This window comes from Staurois parvus, unplaced genomic scaffold (assembly GCF_062004578.1).
Source record: "Staurois parvus isolate SC_StPar_1 unplaced genomic scaffold, SC_StPar_1.0 ptg000051l, whole genome shotgun sequence".
Lineage (NCBI taxonomy): Eukaryota > Metazoa > Chordata > Amphibia > Anura > Ranidae > Staurois > Staurois parvus.
Window position 1 is genome coordinate 2,655,129 of NW_028317847.1, and position 15,798 is coordinate 2,670,926.

General features: G+C 48.0%; 1 protein-coding gene across 1 annotated transcript in view; it reads right to left on the reverse strand.

Moving 5' to 3' along the window:
• The window catches only part of NMT2 (N-myristoyltransferase 2), a 98,439-nt gene extending 84,998 nt beyond the window's left edge, over positions 1-13,441 (reverse strand). The window contains exon 1 of the mRNA XM_089666308.1: positions 13,278-13,441. Coding sequence (XP_089522434.1) covers positions 13,278-13,387 — 110 coding nt within the window. The 5' untranslated portion in view covers positions 13,388-13,441. The remainder of the gene's footprint in view (positions 1-13,277) is intronic.
• Between the last annotated feature and the right edge of the window lie 2,357 nt (positions 13,442-15,798).

The window sequence follows — 15,798 nt, forward strand, 5'->3', positions numbered from 1 at the left end:
GTCACTGGGAGGAATTGGGCCCCATCGCTGGTGTCACAGGGAGGAATTGGGCCCCATCGCTGGTGTCACAGGGAGGAATTGGGCCCCATCGCTGGTGTCACAGGGAGGAATTGGGCCCCATCGCTGGTGTCACTGGGAGGAATTGGGCCCCATCGCTGGTGTCACTGGGAGGAATAGGGCCCCATCGCTGGTGTCACTGGGAGGAATAGGGCCCCATCGTTGGTGTCACTGGGAGGAATAGGGCCCCATCGTTGGTGTCACTGGGAGGAACTGGGCCCCATCGTTGGTGTCACTGTGCCCCATTGTTGGTTTCACTGGGAGGAACTGTGCCCCCTCTTTGGGATGAATCATGTCCCTTCATTGGTGTCAGTAAATGAAATAATGCCCGAAGGGCCAGATAAAAGCAAGCAAAAAGCTGCAGTTTGGAGACCACTGCTATAGTGTAAGGCAACTTTCTCTACTGGTCCAATGTTCTTCTAGCTCTGGTTCACACACATGCGTGTTTTGAAATAAAGTGTTCTGCATGACAGGAGAAATAATATGGATTCCTATGGAAGTCGTTCATTTATATGCCGCACTGTATTTTTAAAAAGGGTCGTGTGTGAATTTGGACCTGTGTGATCTGATTTTAAGGTCCATAGGCTTTAATGAAAACCGCACGTAAAACATTTCTTTGTTCACATGTAACGCGATTCCAATGCGTTTCACACTCTGTATGAAAAACCTATGCACAAGGCAGCTGAAAAAAATGCAGTGTTGGTAAAATCGCATTGCTATTGAAACAGAACCGCATCTGATTCACAACGCAGCAGCTCTCTGAAACGCACTACAAAACTAAGCAATTTTACATTGCATGTGTGTGAACCTACACTAAGGGATCATTTGCACCAATGAGCTGTGCTGAATGCACGGTCGTTTGTGTACGCTGGAAGACACAGTGGGTGATTTACTAAAACAGAATCTGGTGCAGCTGTGCAGGGTAACCAATCAGCTTCTGACTTCAGCTTGGACAATAAAACCTGGAAGCTGATTGGTTTCTATGCAGAACTGCACTAGATTTTGCACTCTCTAGTTTTAGTAAATTACCCCCACAGTGTGGATGCACTTACCATAGTGCATTGCACAGTTTCTTTTTTTTTTTTTTTTTTACAGAACTTTATTGAAATGTCAAAAGTCACATTTTGATACAGTTCTGCACAGTGCAGAGGCGCTGTAATTTGCTGCTCTGAAAATGGAGTGGTGCATGCAGTACTTATATTCAGCGCACACCACAGCAACGCTGTGACATGAACTGACAGCATAGGAAAGAAGGCCTTTGCCCTGTCTATGCTTTGGGGCTGCCCTGAAATATTTATTATTTATTTCAGGTACTTGTATAGCGCCGTCAATTTATGCAGCACTTTACATATATATTGTACATTCACATCAGTCCCTAACCCTCAAGGGGTGTACATTCTAAGGTCCCTAACTCACATTCATACATACACATACTAGGGACAATTTAGACAGGAGCCAATTAACCTACCAGCATGTCTTTGGAGTGTGGGAGGAAACTGGAGTACCCGGAGGAAACCCACACAGGCACAGGGAGAACATGCAAACTCCAGGCAGGAGGTGCTGTGACTGGGATTCAAACCAACGACCCTAGTACTGCCAGGTGGAAGTGCTAACCATTTAGCCAGTGTGCTGCCCACCATTATAACCCCCATTGTGTGAACAAGCCCTAACCCTTCTAGTTGAATGTTTCTAAAGCCCAAATTTAGGAATTCTTAAAAAAAAAAAAAAATCTACTCTTGCCCCCCCCCCCCCCTACCCTGCAGGGGTTAAATGCTCATGATTCCTGAGGGTAGGAGAACAGGCTTTATTTTTTTTTTTTTAACTAGAAATGAGCTCAGGCATCCTCCAGCCTCTTCTCTAGTCAAACTCTGAACTTACTCCAACAAGCTGCGAGCTGGGTCATTCCCATCCCAGAGTGTCCCTCATTGTTTACTTGAGCTATAGCATGAGAATGACCCGGGCCGCGACTCACTAAAAAGAGAAAAGAGCGCAAGCTTGGCATCTGGCTAGAGATGGGTTCGGAGGATGACTGAGATCATTGCTATTAAAGTGGTTGTAAGGGCTGTGAATACTTACCTGAGCCTCATCCCGATTCAGCAATGGGCACAAGAACCTCAACCCTCCAGAGACTCTGCCTGCTCACTGGCGGAGAAAGCAGCAGGAGCCATTGGCTCCCACTGCTGTCAATCACAGCCAATGAGGGTAGAGAAGGGGTGGGGCCAAGTGACAGCTATGTGTGTAAATGGACATGCAGAGCAGCAGCTCAGCCTGCTTGGGTGCCTCAATAGCAAGCTGCTTGCTATGGGGGCACTCGGCAGGAGGGAGGGGCCAGGAGTACCAGCAGGCGACCCAAGAAGAGGAGGATCCAGGCTGCTCTGTGCAAGACTACAGCACAGACCAGGTAAACTTGCCTTTAATATCACTTTAATTATTTTACACCATTGCTCTCCTCTCCTGCAGGCAGTTCCTTTGGCATCATCATGAACACTGCAGGGGTGTCAACCCTGTACTGTACATTCACGAAGCATGACTAAAACTGTAGCTGTGAGCAGCTTACAGAGGAGAATGAGGGGGACCAGTTGCAGGGGTGCCAGGGTGATCTTTTTTTCCCCCCCAACTGCTGAAGCTGGGCTTCAACGACTTGACCTTCAGAAGGTTTTACCCCCTTCATTACCATAGCATTTTTTTTTGCTATTCAGCACTGTGCTACTTTAACTGGCAAATGCTCGGTCATACAACATTGCACCCAAATTACATTTATATAATTTTTTTTCACACAAATAGAGCTTTCTTTTGGTGGTCTTTGCTTACCATTGTATTTTTTATTTTTTATTATATAAACAAAAAAATACCCAAAATATTGAAAAAAAAATAGTCTACTTTCTGTAATAAAACATGTAATAACATTTCGTCATAAATTTAGGCCAGAATATATCCCAAAAAATCCCAATAAGTGTATACTATCTGGTTTGTGTGATAGTGTGATGGGAAATCTGGCGCTAACAGACACTGGCTGGGAGGGACACTAACTGACTGACACGGACGTAACTTGTGACACTAAGACAGTGAATATAATACTGTACATTGTATTAATGACACTGGCTGGGAAGGGGTAGACATTAAGGGGTTAATGGTCTGCCTAACAAGTGTAATTTGTGGCTGCTTTTACTCACAGATCTGGCTGTTTTTCCTCCCGTTTTTCAGGAAGAAGAAACAGCCAGATTGCTGTTCTGTGTGTTTCTAAACACAGAACTCTGTGCTGTGATTGGGCACAGTCTATCTGCAGGCATTCAGCCCAAATCATTGGCTGAAACCTGTTGAAAAACTTGTGTAGTGTCTAATCACAGCATGCGTCAGCAGGAGGTGCGTGTATGTGCCCCTGAAAACCCGGAAGCAGGCATCAACATACAGGTAGGTCACCTAGACTGCAGCTGCCGCCTGCTAGCAGTAGATCTACTGTTAGTGGAAGGCAAGCAGTTAAAGAGAATTCACTTTGATGTTTGTTCTTTAACCACTTGCCTACCAGGCACTTATACCCCCTTCCTTACCAGGCCAATTTTCAGCTTTCAGCGCTGCCGCACTTTGATTGACAATTGCGCTGTCATGCAACATTGTACCCATATGAAATTTTGATCATTTTTTTCTCACAAATAGAGCTTTCTTTTGGTGGTATGTAATTGCCACTGGGCGCTTTACTTTTTGCGCTATAAATAAAAAATTGCCAAAAATTTGAAAAAAAAAAAAAAAGTTTCTTTGTTTCTATTATAAAATTTTTCAAACAGGTAATTTTTCTCCTTCACTGATGGGCGTTGATGAGGCAGCACTGATGGGCACTGATAGGCGGCACTGATGGGCACTGATAGGCAGCACTAAAGGGCACTGATAGGCAGTACTAATGAGGTGTCACGGATAGGCGGCACTAATATGCAGCACTGATAGGCGGCACTGATAGGTGACACTGATGATGGGTACTGATAGACGGCACTGACTGGCATCACTGCTGGGCACTGACTGGCGGCACTGACTGGCACAACCGCTGGGCACTGACTGGTGGCACTGACTGGCAGCACTGCTGGGCTGCACTGGTGGGTGGGCACAGGTGGGTGGCACTGGTGGGCAGGCACAGGTGGGTGGCACTTCTGGGCACAGGTGGGTGATCTGCTGGGCACAGGTGGGCGGAGCTAGTGGGCGCACTGCAGGGCACAGGTAGGCGGAACTTGTGGGTGGCACTGCTGGGCACCGATCATCAGGGCACTGATCATCAGTGCCCTGATGATCGGTGCCGATCCTCGCTCTGACAACTGCCGGTTCTCAGCAGTACTTTCCTCACGATCTGACAGCGTGAGGAAAGTGCAGCCGAGAACCGTCACTTGCATTTCCCTCTGATCAGCGTGTCATTGGACACCGCTGATCAGGTGGTAAAAGGCCGCTGTGATTGGCCTTTTACCACATCACGTGATCAGCTGTGTCCGTAGGACACAGCGATCACGGAGATTGCCGGGTGCGCGCCCCCTGGGGCGCACAGGAGAGCGCGTTCTGGGGGGACGTCATATGACGTCCACTCAGAACTGGCCGGCCGGAGTGCAGCCATCATTCGGCTATCTGCGGTCGGCTACTAGTTAAAAGTCAACAGCTACAAATAATTTAGCTGCCGACTTATAAAAAGCAGGTACTTACTAGTGTCTGGGGTCCAGCACTGTCTTCCCGCAGCTGGTTATTCGACTGCTGTAGGTCTCTGGACCTGCCATTTTGGATATGGGAGCTGGCTGTGGCTTCTGGAGGATCTACAGTCGGAAACCCACTGCACATGCTCGAGCTTGCATGGTGCTTTGTGAAAGATCCTGCAGTCTCCTGAGAACACAGACTTCACTTTTTGAGTGAATGGGCACCATGCGAAGAGCCCTCTTTGTCTTCACAGGTGCCCTGTCCATCCCCATGCAGGTAGTCTCATTCATGTCTATTGGGACACAACTGCTGCTCCCAATTTGACATCCCCGCGTGCACCTGCATTCACACACAGCATTCCTTTAACCACCTGCCTGCAATCTACTGATTGCGCAACGGATCAAATTCAAAATCCTAACACTGATGTACAAAGCCGTCCACCATACTGCCCCGAACTACATCACTGACCTAATATCCAAGTACCACCCAGCACGCACACTCCGCTCCTCACAAGACCTCCTTCTCTCTAGTTCCCTGGTCTCCTCCTCCCATGCCCGTCTCCAGGACTTCTCCAGGGTGTCACCCATCCTCTGGAACTCCCTGCCCCAACCCATCAGATTATCACCTACTCTCCTCTCCTTTAGGCGCACCCTGAAAACCCATCTCTTCAGGGAAGCCTACCCCACCCCCTGCTAACTTGCCGACCTCCTCCACTCCTCCTACCACTCCATCCCCCACAGCTTTCTCCTCCTGTGCCACCATCCCCTCCCTCCTAGATTGTAAGCTCCAAAGAGCAGGGCCCTCGATCCCCTCATGTTTTGCATTGTATTGGTATTGTTCTGTCACATGTTCTGTCCCCCTTTGTAATGTACAGCGCTGAGCGAACTATTGGCGCTTTATAAATACTGTATAATAATAATAATATGTGTGGCATACACAGGCAAAGCGATGTACCCGTATGCGCAACCCCCTCCTCCCCCCATCCCGGCACCCACTGTGATTGTACACAGCAGGAGCCTATCAGTAAGTCCCAGCCATGGATTCACAGCCCTGGCCAAAAGTTTTGAGAATGACACAAATATTAATTTTCACAAAGTCGCTGCCTCAGTTTTTATGATGCCAATTTGCATACACTCCAGAATGTTATGAAGAGTGATCAAATGAATTGCATTTACTTGCCAAGTCCTTCTTTGCCATTAAAATGAACTTAATCCAGGGTGCAGAAATTTTTGAAAAATTATTTGTCCAAGGGACTAAATCGGTGATCCAATCTACTTGTCCTTCATGACCATCCACTTGTCCCTCATGACCATCCGTACTTGTCCCTCATGACCATCCGTACTTGTCCCTCAAGACCGTCCACTTGTCCCTCAAGACCGTCCACTTGTCCCTCAAGACCGTCCACTTGTCCCTCAAGACCGTCCACTTGTCCCTCAAGACCGTCCACTTGTCCCTCAAGACCGTCCACTTGTCCCTCAAGACCGTCCACTTGTCCCTCAAGACCGTCCACTTGTCCCTCATGACCGTCCACTTGTCCCTCATGACCGTCCACTTGTCCCTCATGACCGTCCACTTGTCCCTCATGACCGTCCACTTGTCCCTCATGACCGTCCACTTGTCCCTCATGACCGTCCACTTGTCCCTCATGACCGTCCACTTGTCCCTCATGACCGTCCACTTGTCCCTCATGACCGTCCACTTGTCCCTCATGACCGTCCACTTGTCCCTCATGACCGTCCACTTGTCCCTCATGACCGTCCACTTGTCCCTCATGACCGTCCACTTGTCCCTCATGACCGTCCACTTGTCCCTCATGACAATCCACTTGTCCCTCATGACAATCCACTTGTCCCTCATGGCAATCCACTTGTCCCTCATGGCAATCCACTTGTCCCTCATGACAATCCACTTGTCCCTCATGACAATCCACTTGTCCCTCATGACAATCCACTTGTCCCTCATGACAATCCACTTGTCCCTCATGACAATCCACTTGTCCCTCATGACAATCCACTTGTCCCTCATGACAATCCACTTGTCCCTCATGACAATCCACTTGTCCAGATAAACTTTTTTTTTTTTTTTTTTTAACCAAAACCGTATTTAAATCGAAGGTGATATTAGGAATGTTTTAAAAACAAAAGGGGTTTTATGGCGACTTAAAAGGTTAATATTTTTAACATTACGCTGTTTATCTCCTCCCCAGAGAGACACCATACAGTGTATGATTGGGTGCTTGTCAGGAAAGGGGAGTGTCCGGCTTATCCTTTATCCCTTTCGCTGCCTGAGCCATTTTTGCATATTTTGCACAAGATTAAAAAAAATAATTTAGGCCTGAAGATTACACAAACCCCACAAATATGATATATTTTCTGAATTCAGAGAGCCTAGAGAATAAAACAGTGGTAGTTCCAATTTTTTTATCTTGCGTGATATTACAGCAAAATTTCAGTAAAAATTACAAGTTAGTTAATTTTAGGGCACAAAAAAAAGCAATAAATTACCCTATTTTTTTGTAAAATATAAAAGATGAGGTTGCAGCGAGTAAATAGATATCCAACTTGTCAAACCTTATATTTGCATGCACTCGTGAAATGGCAACGAACTTTAGTACCCTGAATTTTCTATAGGTGACGCTTTCAAAGCCTCTTATAGGTCATCAGTATAGAGCTATGGAGGAGGTCTGGTGCTAGAATTATTGCTCTCCTTCTGTCATGTGCAGTGATATGCAACGTGTATCGCAATCATCGTTTTCATGCATAGGCTTTTTACGTTACGTTTATACGGGGGGGTGGGGGAGATGTTATGTGCTTGGGTGTAACGTTAATTAGTTTACAATAAAAAAAAAACTTTTTTTTTTTTTACCGTTATTTTTTTTTCAAGTAGGGGACAATGTCTCCTATGTGATGATTATTTGGTGCCAGGTTCTCTTTATTGAGACATCCAGGGTCTAAAAGATTCTTGGTGTCTCCCATCTGCTCCTCTGAATGTAATGCAGTGCACGTCGCACTTCATTACATTCCTTCCCGGCCTCAATTGCCGGGAATCTCTCAACGGGGACCCGGAAGTGACATCATAATGTCACTTCTGGGTCAGGACAAGAAGGGGAGGGGAGCGGATGTGTCTGTTCTCCTCCCTCCCTCTAGCCGCTGGCAATGAGCTGGTCCCAGCCCGCAGATGAGCAAGCGGAGCCGGGGAGACAGTGGGTGGGGGGAGGGGGAGAGTCACAAGAGGCAGAGAGCAGGGCTGAAGGTAAAAAAAAAAAAAACTACCTGCCCGGCGCCCGGAACTACATGTCCCGGGTGTCAGGCGATAGGAATTCAACATCCCTGCAATCCCTAAAGAACATTTCCACTGCACTGCAGCCCTACCACAAAAGGACCAGCTGACATCATGTCAGTGATTCTCTCATTAACACAGGTGTCAGTGTTGACAAGGACAAGGCTGGAGATCACTCTGTCATGCTGATTGCGTTAGAATAACAAACTGGAAGCTTTAAAAGGAGGGTGGTGCCTAAAATCATTGTTTTTCCTCTGTTAACCATGGTTACCTGCAATGCAACAAGTGCAGTTATCATTGCTTTGCACAAAAAGGGATTTCCAGACAAGGAGATTGCTGCTACTAAGACTGCACTTAAATCAAACATGGCTTCCGAGCATCCAAGAAAAGTCCAGCAAGTGCCAGGACAGAGTCCTAAAGTTGATTCAGCTGCGGGATCGGGGCATCACCAGTGCAGAGCTGCTCAGGAATGGCAGCGTGTGAGTGCATCTGCACACACAGTGAGGTAAAGACTTTTGGAGGATGGCCTTGTGTCAAGAAGGGCAGCAAATAAACCACTTCTATCCAGGAAAAACAACAGGGACAGACTGATATTCTGAAAAACGTACAGGGATTGGACTGCAGAGGACTGGGGTAAAGTCATTTTCCAATTGTTTGGGACATCCGGAAAAAACCTTGTCTGGAGAAGAAAAGGAGAGTTCTACCATCAGTCCTGTCTCATTCCAACAGTAAAGCATCCTGAGACCATTCATGTGTGGGGTGGCTTCTCAGCCAAGGCAGTGGGCTCTCTCACAATTTTGCTTAAGAACACAGCCATGAATAAAGAATGGTACAAAAACATCCTCCGAGAGCAACTTCTCCCAACCATCCAAGATCAGTTTGGTGAAGGACAATGCCTTTTCCTGCATGATGGAGCACCTAGCCATAAGGCAAACGTGATAACTAAGTGGCTTGGGGAACAAAACATTGAAATTTTGAGTTCATGAAAAACTCCCCAGACCTTAATCCCATTGTGAACTTGTGGTCAATCCTCAAGAGGCGAGTGAACACAAAAAACTCCACGCATTGATTGTGCAAGAATGGGCTGCCATCAGTCATGTGGCCCAGAATTGATTGACAGCATGCCAGGGAGAGTTGCAGAGGTCTTGAAAAAGAAGGGTCAACACTGCAAATATTGACTCATTGCATAAACTTCATGTAATGGTCAATAAAAGCCTTTGACACTTGAAATGCTTGTAATTATACTTCAGTATAACATAGTAACATCTGACAAAAAGATCTAAAAACACTGAAGCAGCAGACTTTGTGAAAATTAATATCTGTGTCACTCAAAACTTTTGGCCACAGCTGTAAAATCACAGCCTAGAGCTCTGTGTTGACAATCAACAGAGCTCTGTACAGAGGGACCGATCTCTCTGTTTCTCGTCCCTGCGAGGCATTAGTAAAAAGCAGCATACTTTGCACATAGTAAACATAGCTAGGCACACATGAAACCCCTAGATGTTAACCTCTTCCCAGTCATTAGTACAATGACAGTGTATAGTATTAGCACTGATCACTGTAATAATGTCACTGGTAATTTCAGTGGCAGTTAGTAAGTCCCCCGCAAGTGTCAGATTACCCGCCACACTATTGCAGTCCCATTATAAGTCGCTGATCACTGCCATTCGTAGTATTAAAAAAAAATCCCAGCATACATACCATAGTTTGTAGACGCTATAACGTTTACGCAAAAAAAAAATATTTTTTTTCATTGGAAATGTTTTATAGCAAAAAGTAAAAAAATATTGTTTTTATTTTCAAAATATTTAGGTTTTTTTTTGGTTTATATTGCAAAAAATAAAAAACCCAGTGGTGATCACCACCAAAAGAAAACACTACAGTATTTGTGTGAAAAAAATTGATATAAATTTTGTTTGGGTACAGCATTGCATGACCGCGCAGCTAAAGTAGTGCAGTGCTAAATAGGAATAAATGGCCTGATCGTGAAGGGGGTAAAAATTTCTGGAACTCAAATGGTTAATAAACAGCCCCTCCCCCTTAAGTTTCTTTTACAATAAAGGACTCCTACTTTCCTGTTTGCAAGATCCTTCAGACCCATACACCGAGATGCACATGTGCCGCAGATACACCATACCAGCCAATCAAGATGGCTGACGACCTGGAGGAGCTGGCGCCAGAGCTTGTAGAGGTCCCAGTGCTGGAGGGGAGGTGACTATTGACAGACTTGGTTCCACGTTAAGCTGGCCTTTTCATTCTGAATGGGATGCCAATGCAAATTTGAACCTGTTGACGGCAGCTGCACACATATCTGCGACCACTCGGCGGGTGGGCCTTAGCGCTGAGCAGCCACATACATGTGGCCCTGTAAAACTACTTACCATGCTGAGAGTGTGCTGAGGGTAGCTGGCAGTGATAAGCTCCCATTGTAAATTTGTGATCGGGCGCTTTCCGATCATGTAACCGCTGCGACAGCCAATCACAGCAGTCACATGACCCGAAGGCCTGCCTCTGCCTCCCAGCTTTTAAAACCCTTAAAGGGCCAGGGGGCAGTCGGTGCCAAGGGGTTAAGAGTAGGGATGCACCAATACCCTTTTTTGATTGGCGAGTACTGATACTTTTGGTCAAGTACTCGAGGACCAATACTTTGCGGCATGATTTGTGTCCATACAAAATGTATGGATGCAAACTGTACTACAAAGAATAGCATGCGATTTGAACAGGAATGTGATCCCGGTCCAAATCACATGTGGTTTCCCCACTGCTCTGGTGTGAACTCAGGCTTTTCATAACCTGATCCAACACAGGGGTGGTGCAGGGAGGTGAGAGTGGGAGAGAAGGGCGCTGGGGGATGTCAAATGTGGAGGAAGGTGCTCTAGATTCTCAGCTGTAAGAGAGGAGAGAAAGGATCGCGATTTGAAATCCCCGCAGCTTTCTCTCCTTTCCTTGCAGGCATGACAGTTTGGGCTAGAGGGCTTTTGATTGGTCAGCACTGTCACATGGATGGTGCTGACCAACCAGAAGCCGTCTAAGGCTGTATTGTCATCCATACAATGAGAGGAGAGAAAACTGCTTCACAGGTCTGGGGATTTGAAATCCCTGAGGCCTTCTCTCCTCTCCTTGCAGGGATGACAGTATGGGCTAGACCACTACTGATTGGTCAGCACCATCCATGTGACAGTGCTGACCAATCAAAAGCCCTCTAGCCCGAGCTGTCATCTCTGCAAGGAGAGAAGAGAAAGCCACGATTTCAAATCCCTGCAGTTTTCTCTACCTCTCTTACCTCTGAGAATCCAGAGCATCTACCTCCATGGTATACATCCCCACACGCCCATTCTCCATTCAGCATGGGATCCATGCAGGGAGGTTTCCTGCACCGCTCCTGTGTTAACTTTGGCTATGACAAGCCTGGGTTCACACAGGAGCAGAATGGAAATTGTATGCAATTTGAACAGGAATCGCGTGCTATTCTTTGCGGTGTAGTTTGCATTTGTTAATTTTTGTATTGACGCAAATTGCATCGCAAAGTATCAGCTTCCAGTATCACGAGTACTGGTGAAAATACTTGGTACCGGTACTGGTGCATCCCTAGTTAACCACTTGCCCTCCAAAGGATTCACCCCCCTTTCTCATCAGGCCATTTTTTGTGATACGATGCTACGTTACTTTAACTGACAATTGCGCGGTCATGCAACGCAGCACCCAAATGACATTTATGTCCTTTTTTCCCCACAAATGGGGCTTTCAGTGGTATTTGTTCACCTGTGCATTTTTTATTTTTTGTGCTATAAACAAAAAAAGACCGACAATTTTGAGGGAAAAAAAACAAACAATATTTTTGACTTTTTGCTATAAAACATATCCAGTGAAAAAATGTAAAACATCAAATTTCGTCATAAATGTATTCTACTATCTTTTTCTTTACTATCTAGTCTTTGCTAAATAAAAAAAAAAAAAAATGATCCCAATATATGTAAAGTAACTGGTTTATGTGATAGCTATATCGTTTACAAATGGCGGCATAGATACTGGGATTTTTATTAATTGTTTTCTACTAGAGGCGATCAGTAACTGCGGGACTGTGTCGGGCATTCTGACACTGGGGGGAACTTCCACCGACATCCCCAGAGACACTAATGCGGTGATTAGTCCTAATAAAAAGCGCTGACACTGTACTAATGACACTGGGCAGGAAGGGGTTAACATCTGGCGATCAAAGGGTTAACTGTGTGCTGTTTTACTATGTAAGCAGGCTGCTATGCAGAGCAATACAAAGCAGCAAGCTGGTGCTGACAGAGGAGAGATCTGTATTGTTTACATACAGACCTTTCACCTGTCAGTGTTCCTCGTTGATCGCCGGGTGCCGGTGGGGAATCTCCAGCCGGGACCCAGTGATCGGCAGCTGTAGCTGTCAATGGCGGCACAGGTAGGGCGGCGTGCGCGCCCTCTACCCGGAAATGCGAGATCGTGTATATATACGTGATTTTGCACAGCCCTGCAGCAGTTCTGCTATAGGGTGGCGGGGAAGCGGTTGAGACATGCCAGCCTTCACTCCCAATGAGACTTGGCTGCTGGTTTTCCCTCCTTGGACCACTTTTGGTGGGTCCCAACCACTGCAGACCAGGAACATCCCACATGACCCGCCGTTTAGGAGTTGCCCTGACCCAGTCCTCCAGCCATTACAGTCCGGTCATTATCAAAGCCCCTCAAATCCTTACACTTGCCCATTTTTTCTGCTTTCAACACATCCACTTCTGGGACAACATGTTCACCTGCTGCCTAATATATCCCGCCCACTTCCAGGTACCATAGCAATGAGATAATCCATGTTACCTGTCAGCGGTCATAATGTTGTGGCTGATCGGTGTGTAACGCCGCCGCGCTGAGTGCGTTGTTGCGCGCCACAACGCACCAGACTTGGTTTCAGCACCGTATGATACAGTGGCACGCGTTACCGCAACATACAGAGCCAAAATGTTTAGGAGAGCACACCAGGGGCCCCAAAATCAGAATCAGGCACTGCACCCGGGCCCTGACCCACATACAGCACAGGGGCAGCGCCAGTGTACCGTGCCAGGCCCCGCGGGCAACACGGTGGGCACCTCTGGCACTGACCTTGGGGGGGGCCAAGTCAGCACACACTGTTGGCCCCTGGTGAAAGGTCAGTGAGGGCCCCACTATGGTCATGCTGGTCCTGGTAGTGGCAGCCTAGCTCCTCCATGGCACAGGCAGTGTGTATGGGTGATGTGTGCCCCTCCCCCAACACCCTCTCTCACCCCTTGGCATGCTCGGCCTCGTCCTCGTTGTCGCCGTCGATGCCGCAGGTGTCCTGGTCGTCCAGCTCCAGGCTCTGCTGACTGGCCGCAGACTCGCTGTCCTCCGCCATCACGACTCAGACACAGAGAGGGGAGGACGGGCGCCCGCAGCCAGCCACAGCATCCCGCACAGCGCCATCTACCGGCCAGGAGACGAAGGTGCAAGCACGCCTCCGCTCTCTCACCAGTTCTCTACGGCCGCTAGGGGGAGCTCTCCCTCCACTGCTGGGGCTCATTGCCTACTGATGGGGGATGGATCACTCTGCCATTACTTACAATGGTGCCTCAAAAACAAACCTTCTTCATGACAAAGGGAAAACAAATCTTAAAGTAGGACTATAGACAAAACTTTCTTTTTTTTTTCCATTTTGGGCAGGTTATAATCCCTGGCAGATTTTTTTTCCCCCACCTGCGTCCCATAGGGGAGATTTCCCTTCACTTCCTGTCCCACAGCCAAAACAGGAAGTGACAGCAAATCCCTGCAAGTTGAGGGAATGCCTTGGGGACCCCCCAAGTCACCAGAACTAGAGTCCCCATTGGACAATTTCCCCGATATTACTTTTCTGGGGACAGCCCACAATTTGGGGTTTTCTTTTCATTTCACTTTTAAAGATAATGGTAAATAGACAAATAGGGTGAGTCTCCTTAACCCCCGGTTCATATATCCGTGTTCCTGCGGGCCGTGTTTTGCGCAGGTATGAAAGCCCATTCATTTGAATGGACTCCCGTTCCCCAGGACACGCAGGGAAGGAGTCCCTGCACTTCATTGGAAAACACAGTCCGCATGGGAACCTCAGTTCCTAGTACAGTCGCGATTTCCAGTGTGGGGCGGCGTGCCGTTAGAATTAACAGCATCTGCCCGCGGGTCCCCATTCCTCTGTGTGGGTGGTGCGGCTGCACAGATTTTTGGCGGACCTGCAGTGGCACCACCCGCACGGATGTGAACTTAGCCTTAGTCTAGGCCAGTGGTTCTCAACCTTTCTAATGCCGCGACCCCTTAATACAGTTCCTCATGTTGTGGTGACCCCCAACCATAAAATTATTTTCATTGCTACTTCATAACTGTAATTTTGCAGTGGGATGAATAGTGCCCCATCATTGGTATCAGTGGGAGGAATAGTGCCCCATCACTGATGTCAGTGGGATGAATAGTGCCCCATCACTGGTGTCAGTGGGAGGAATAGTGCCCCATCACTGGTGTCAGTGGGAGGAATAGTGCCCCATCACTGGTATCAGTGGGAGGAATAGTGCCCCATCACTGGTATCAGTGGGAGGAATAGTGCCCCATCACTGGTATCAGTGGGAGGAATAGTGCCCCATCACTGATGTCAGTGGGAGGAATAGTGCCCCATCACTGGTATCAGTGGGAGGAATAGTGCCCCATCACTGGTGTCAGTGGGAGGAATAGTGCCCCATCGTTGGTGTCAGTGGGAGGAATAGTGCCCCATCGTTGGTGTCAGTGGGATGAATAGTGCCCCATCGTTGGTATCAGTGGGAGGAATAGTGCCCCATCACTGATGTCAGTGGGATGAATAGTGCCCCATCACTGGTGTCAGTGGGAGGAATAGTGCCCCATCACTGGTATCAGTGGGAGGAATAGTGCCCCATCACTGATGTCAGTGGGAGGAATAGTGCCCCATCACTGGTGTCAGTGGGAGGAATAGTGCCCCATCGTTGGTGTCAGTGGGAGGAATAGTGCCCCATCGTTGGTGTCAGTGGGAGGAATAGTGCCCCATCGTTGGTGTCAGTGGGAGGAATAGTGCCCCATCGTTGGTGTCAGTGGGAGGAATAGTGCCCCATCGTTGGTGTCAGTGGGAGGAATAGTGCCCCATCGTTGGTGTCAGTGGGAGGAATAGTGCCCCATCGTTGGTGTCAGTGGGAGGAATAGTGCCCCATCGTTGGTGTCAGTGGGAGGAATAGTGCCCCATCGTTGGTGTCAGTGGGAGGAATAGTGCCCCATCGTTGGTGTCAGTGGGAGGAATAGTGCCCCATCGTTGGTGTCAGTGGGAGGAATAGTGCCCCATCGTTGGTGTCAGTGGGAGGAATAGTGCCCCATCGTTGGTGTCAGTGGGAGGAATAGTGCCCCATCGTTGGTGTCAGTGGGAGGAATAGTGCCCCATCGTTGGTGTCAGTGGGAGGAATAGTGCCCCATCGTTGGTGTCAGTGGGAGGAATAGTGCCCCATCGTTGGTGTCAGTGGGAGGAGTAGTGCCCCATCGTTGGTGTCAGTGGGAGGAGTAGTGCCCCATCATTGGTGTCAGTGGGAGGAGTAGTGCCCCATCATTGGTGTCAGTGGGAGGAGTAGTGCCCCATCATTGGTGTCAGTGGGAGGAGTAGTGCCCCATCATTGGTGTCAGTGGGGGGAGTAGTGCCCCATCATTGGTGTCAGTGGGAGGAGTAGTGCCCCATCATTGGTGTCAGTGGGAGGAGTAGTGCCCCATCATTGGTGTCAGTGGGAGGAGTAGTGCCCCATCATTGGTGTC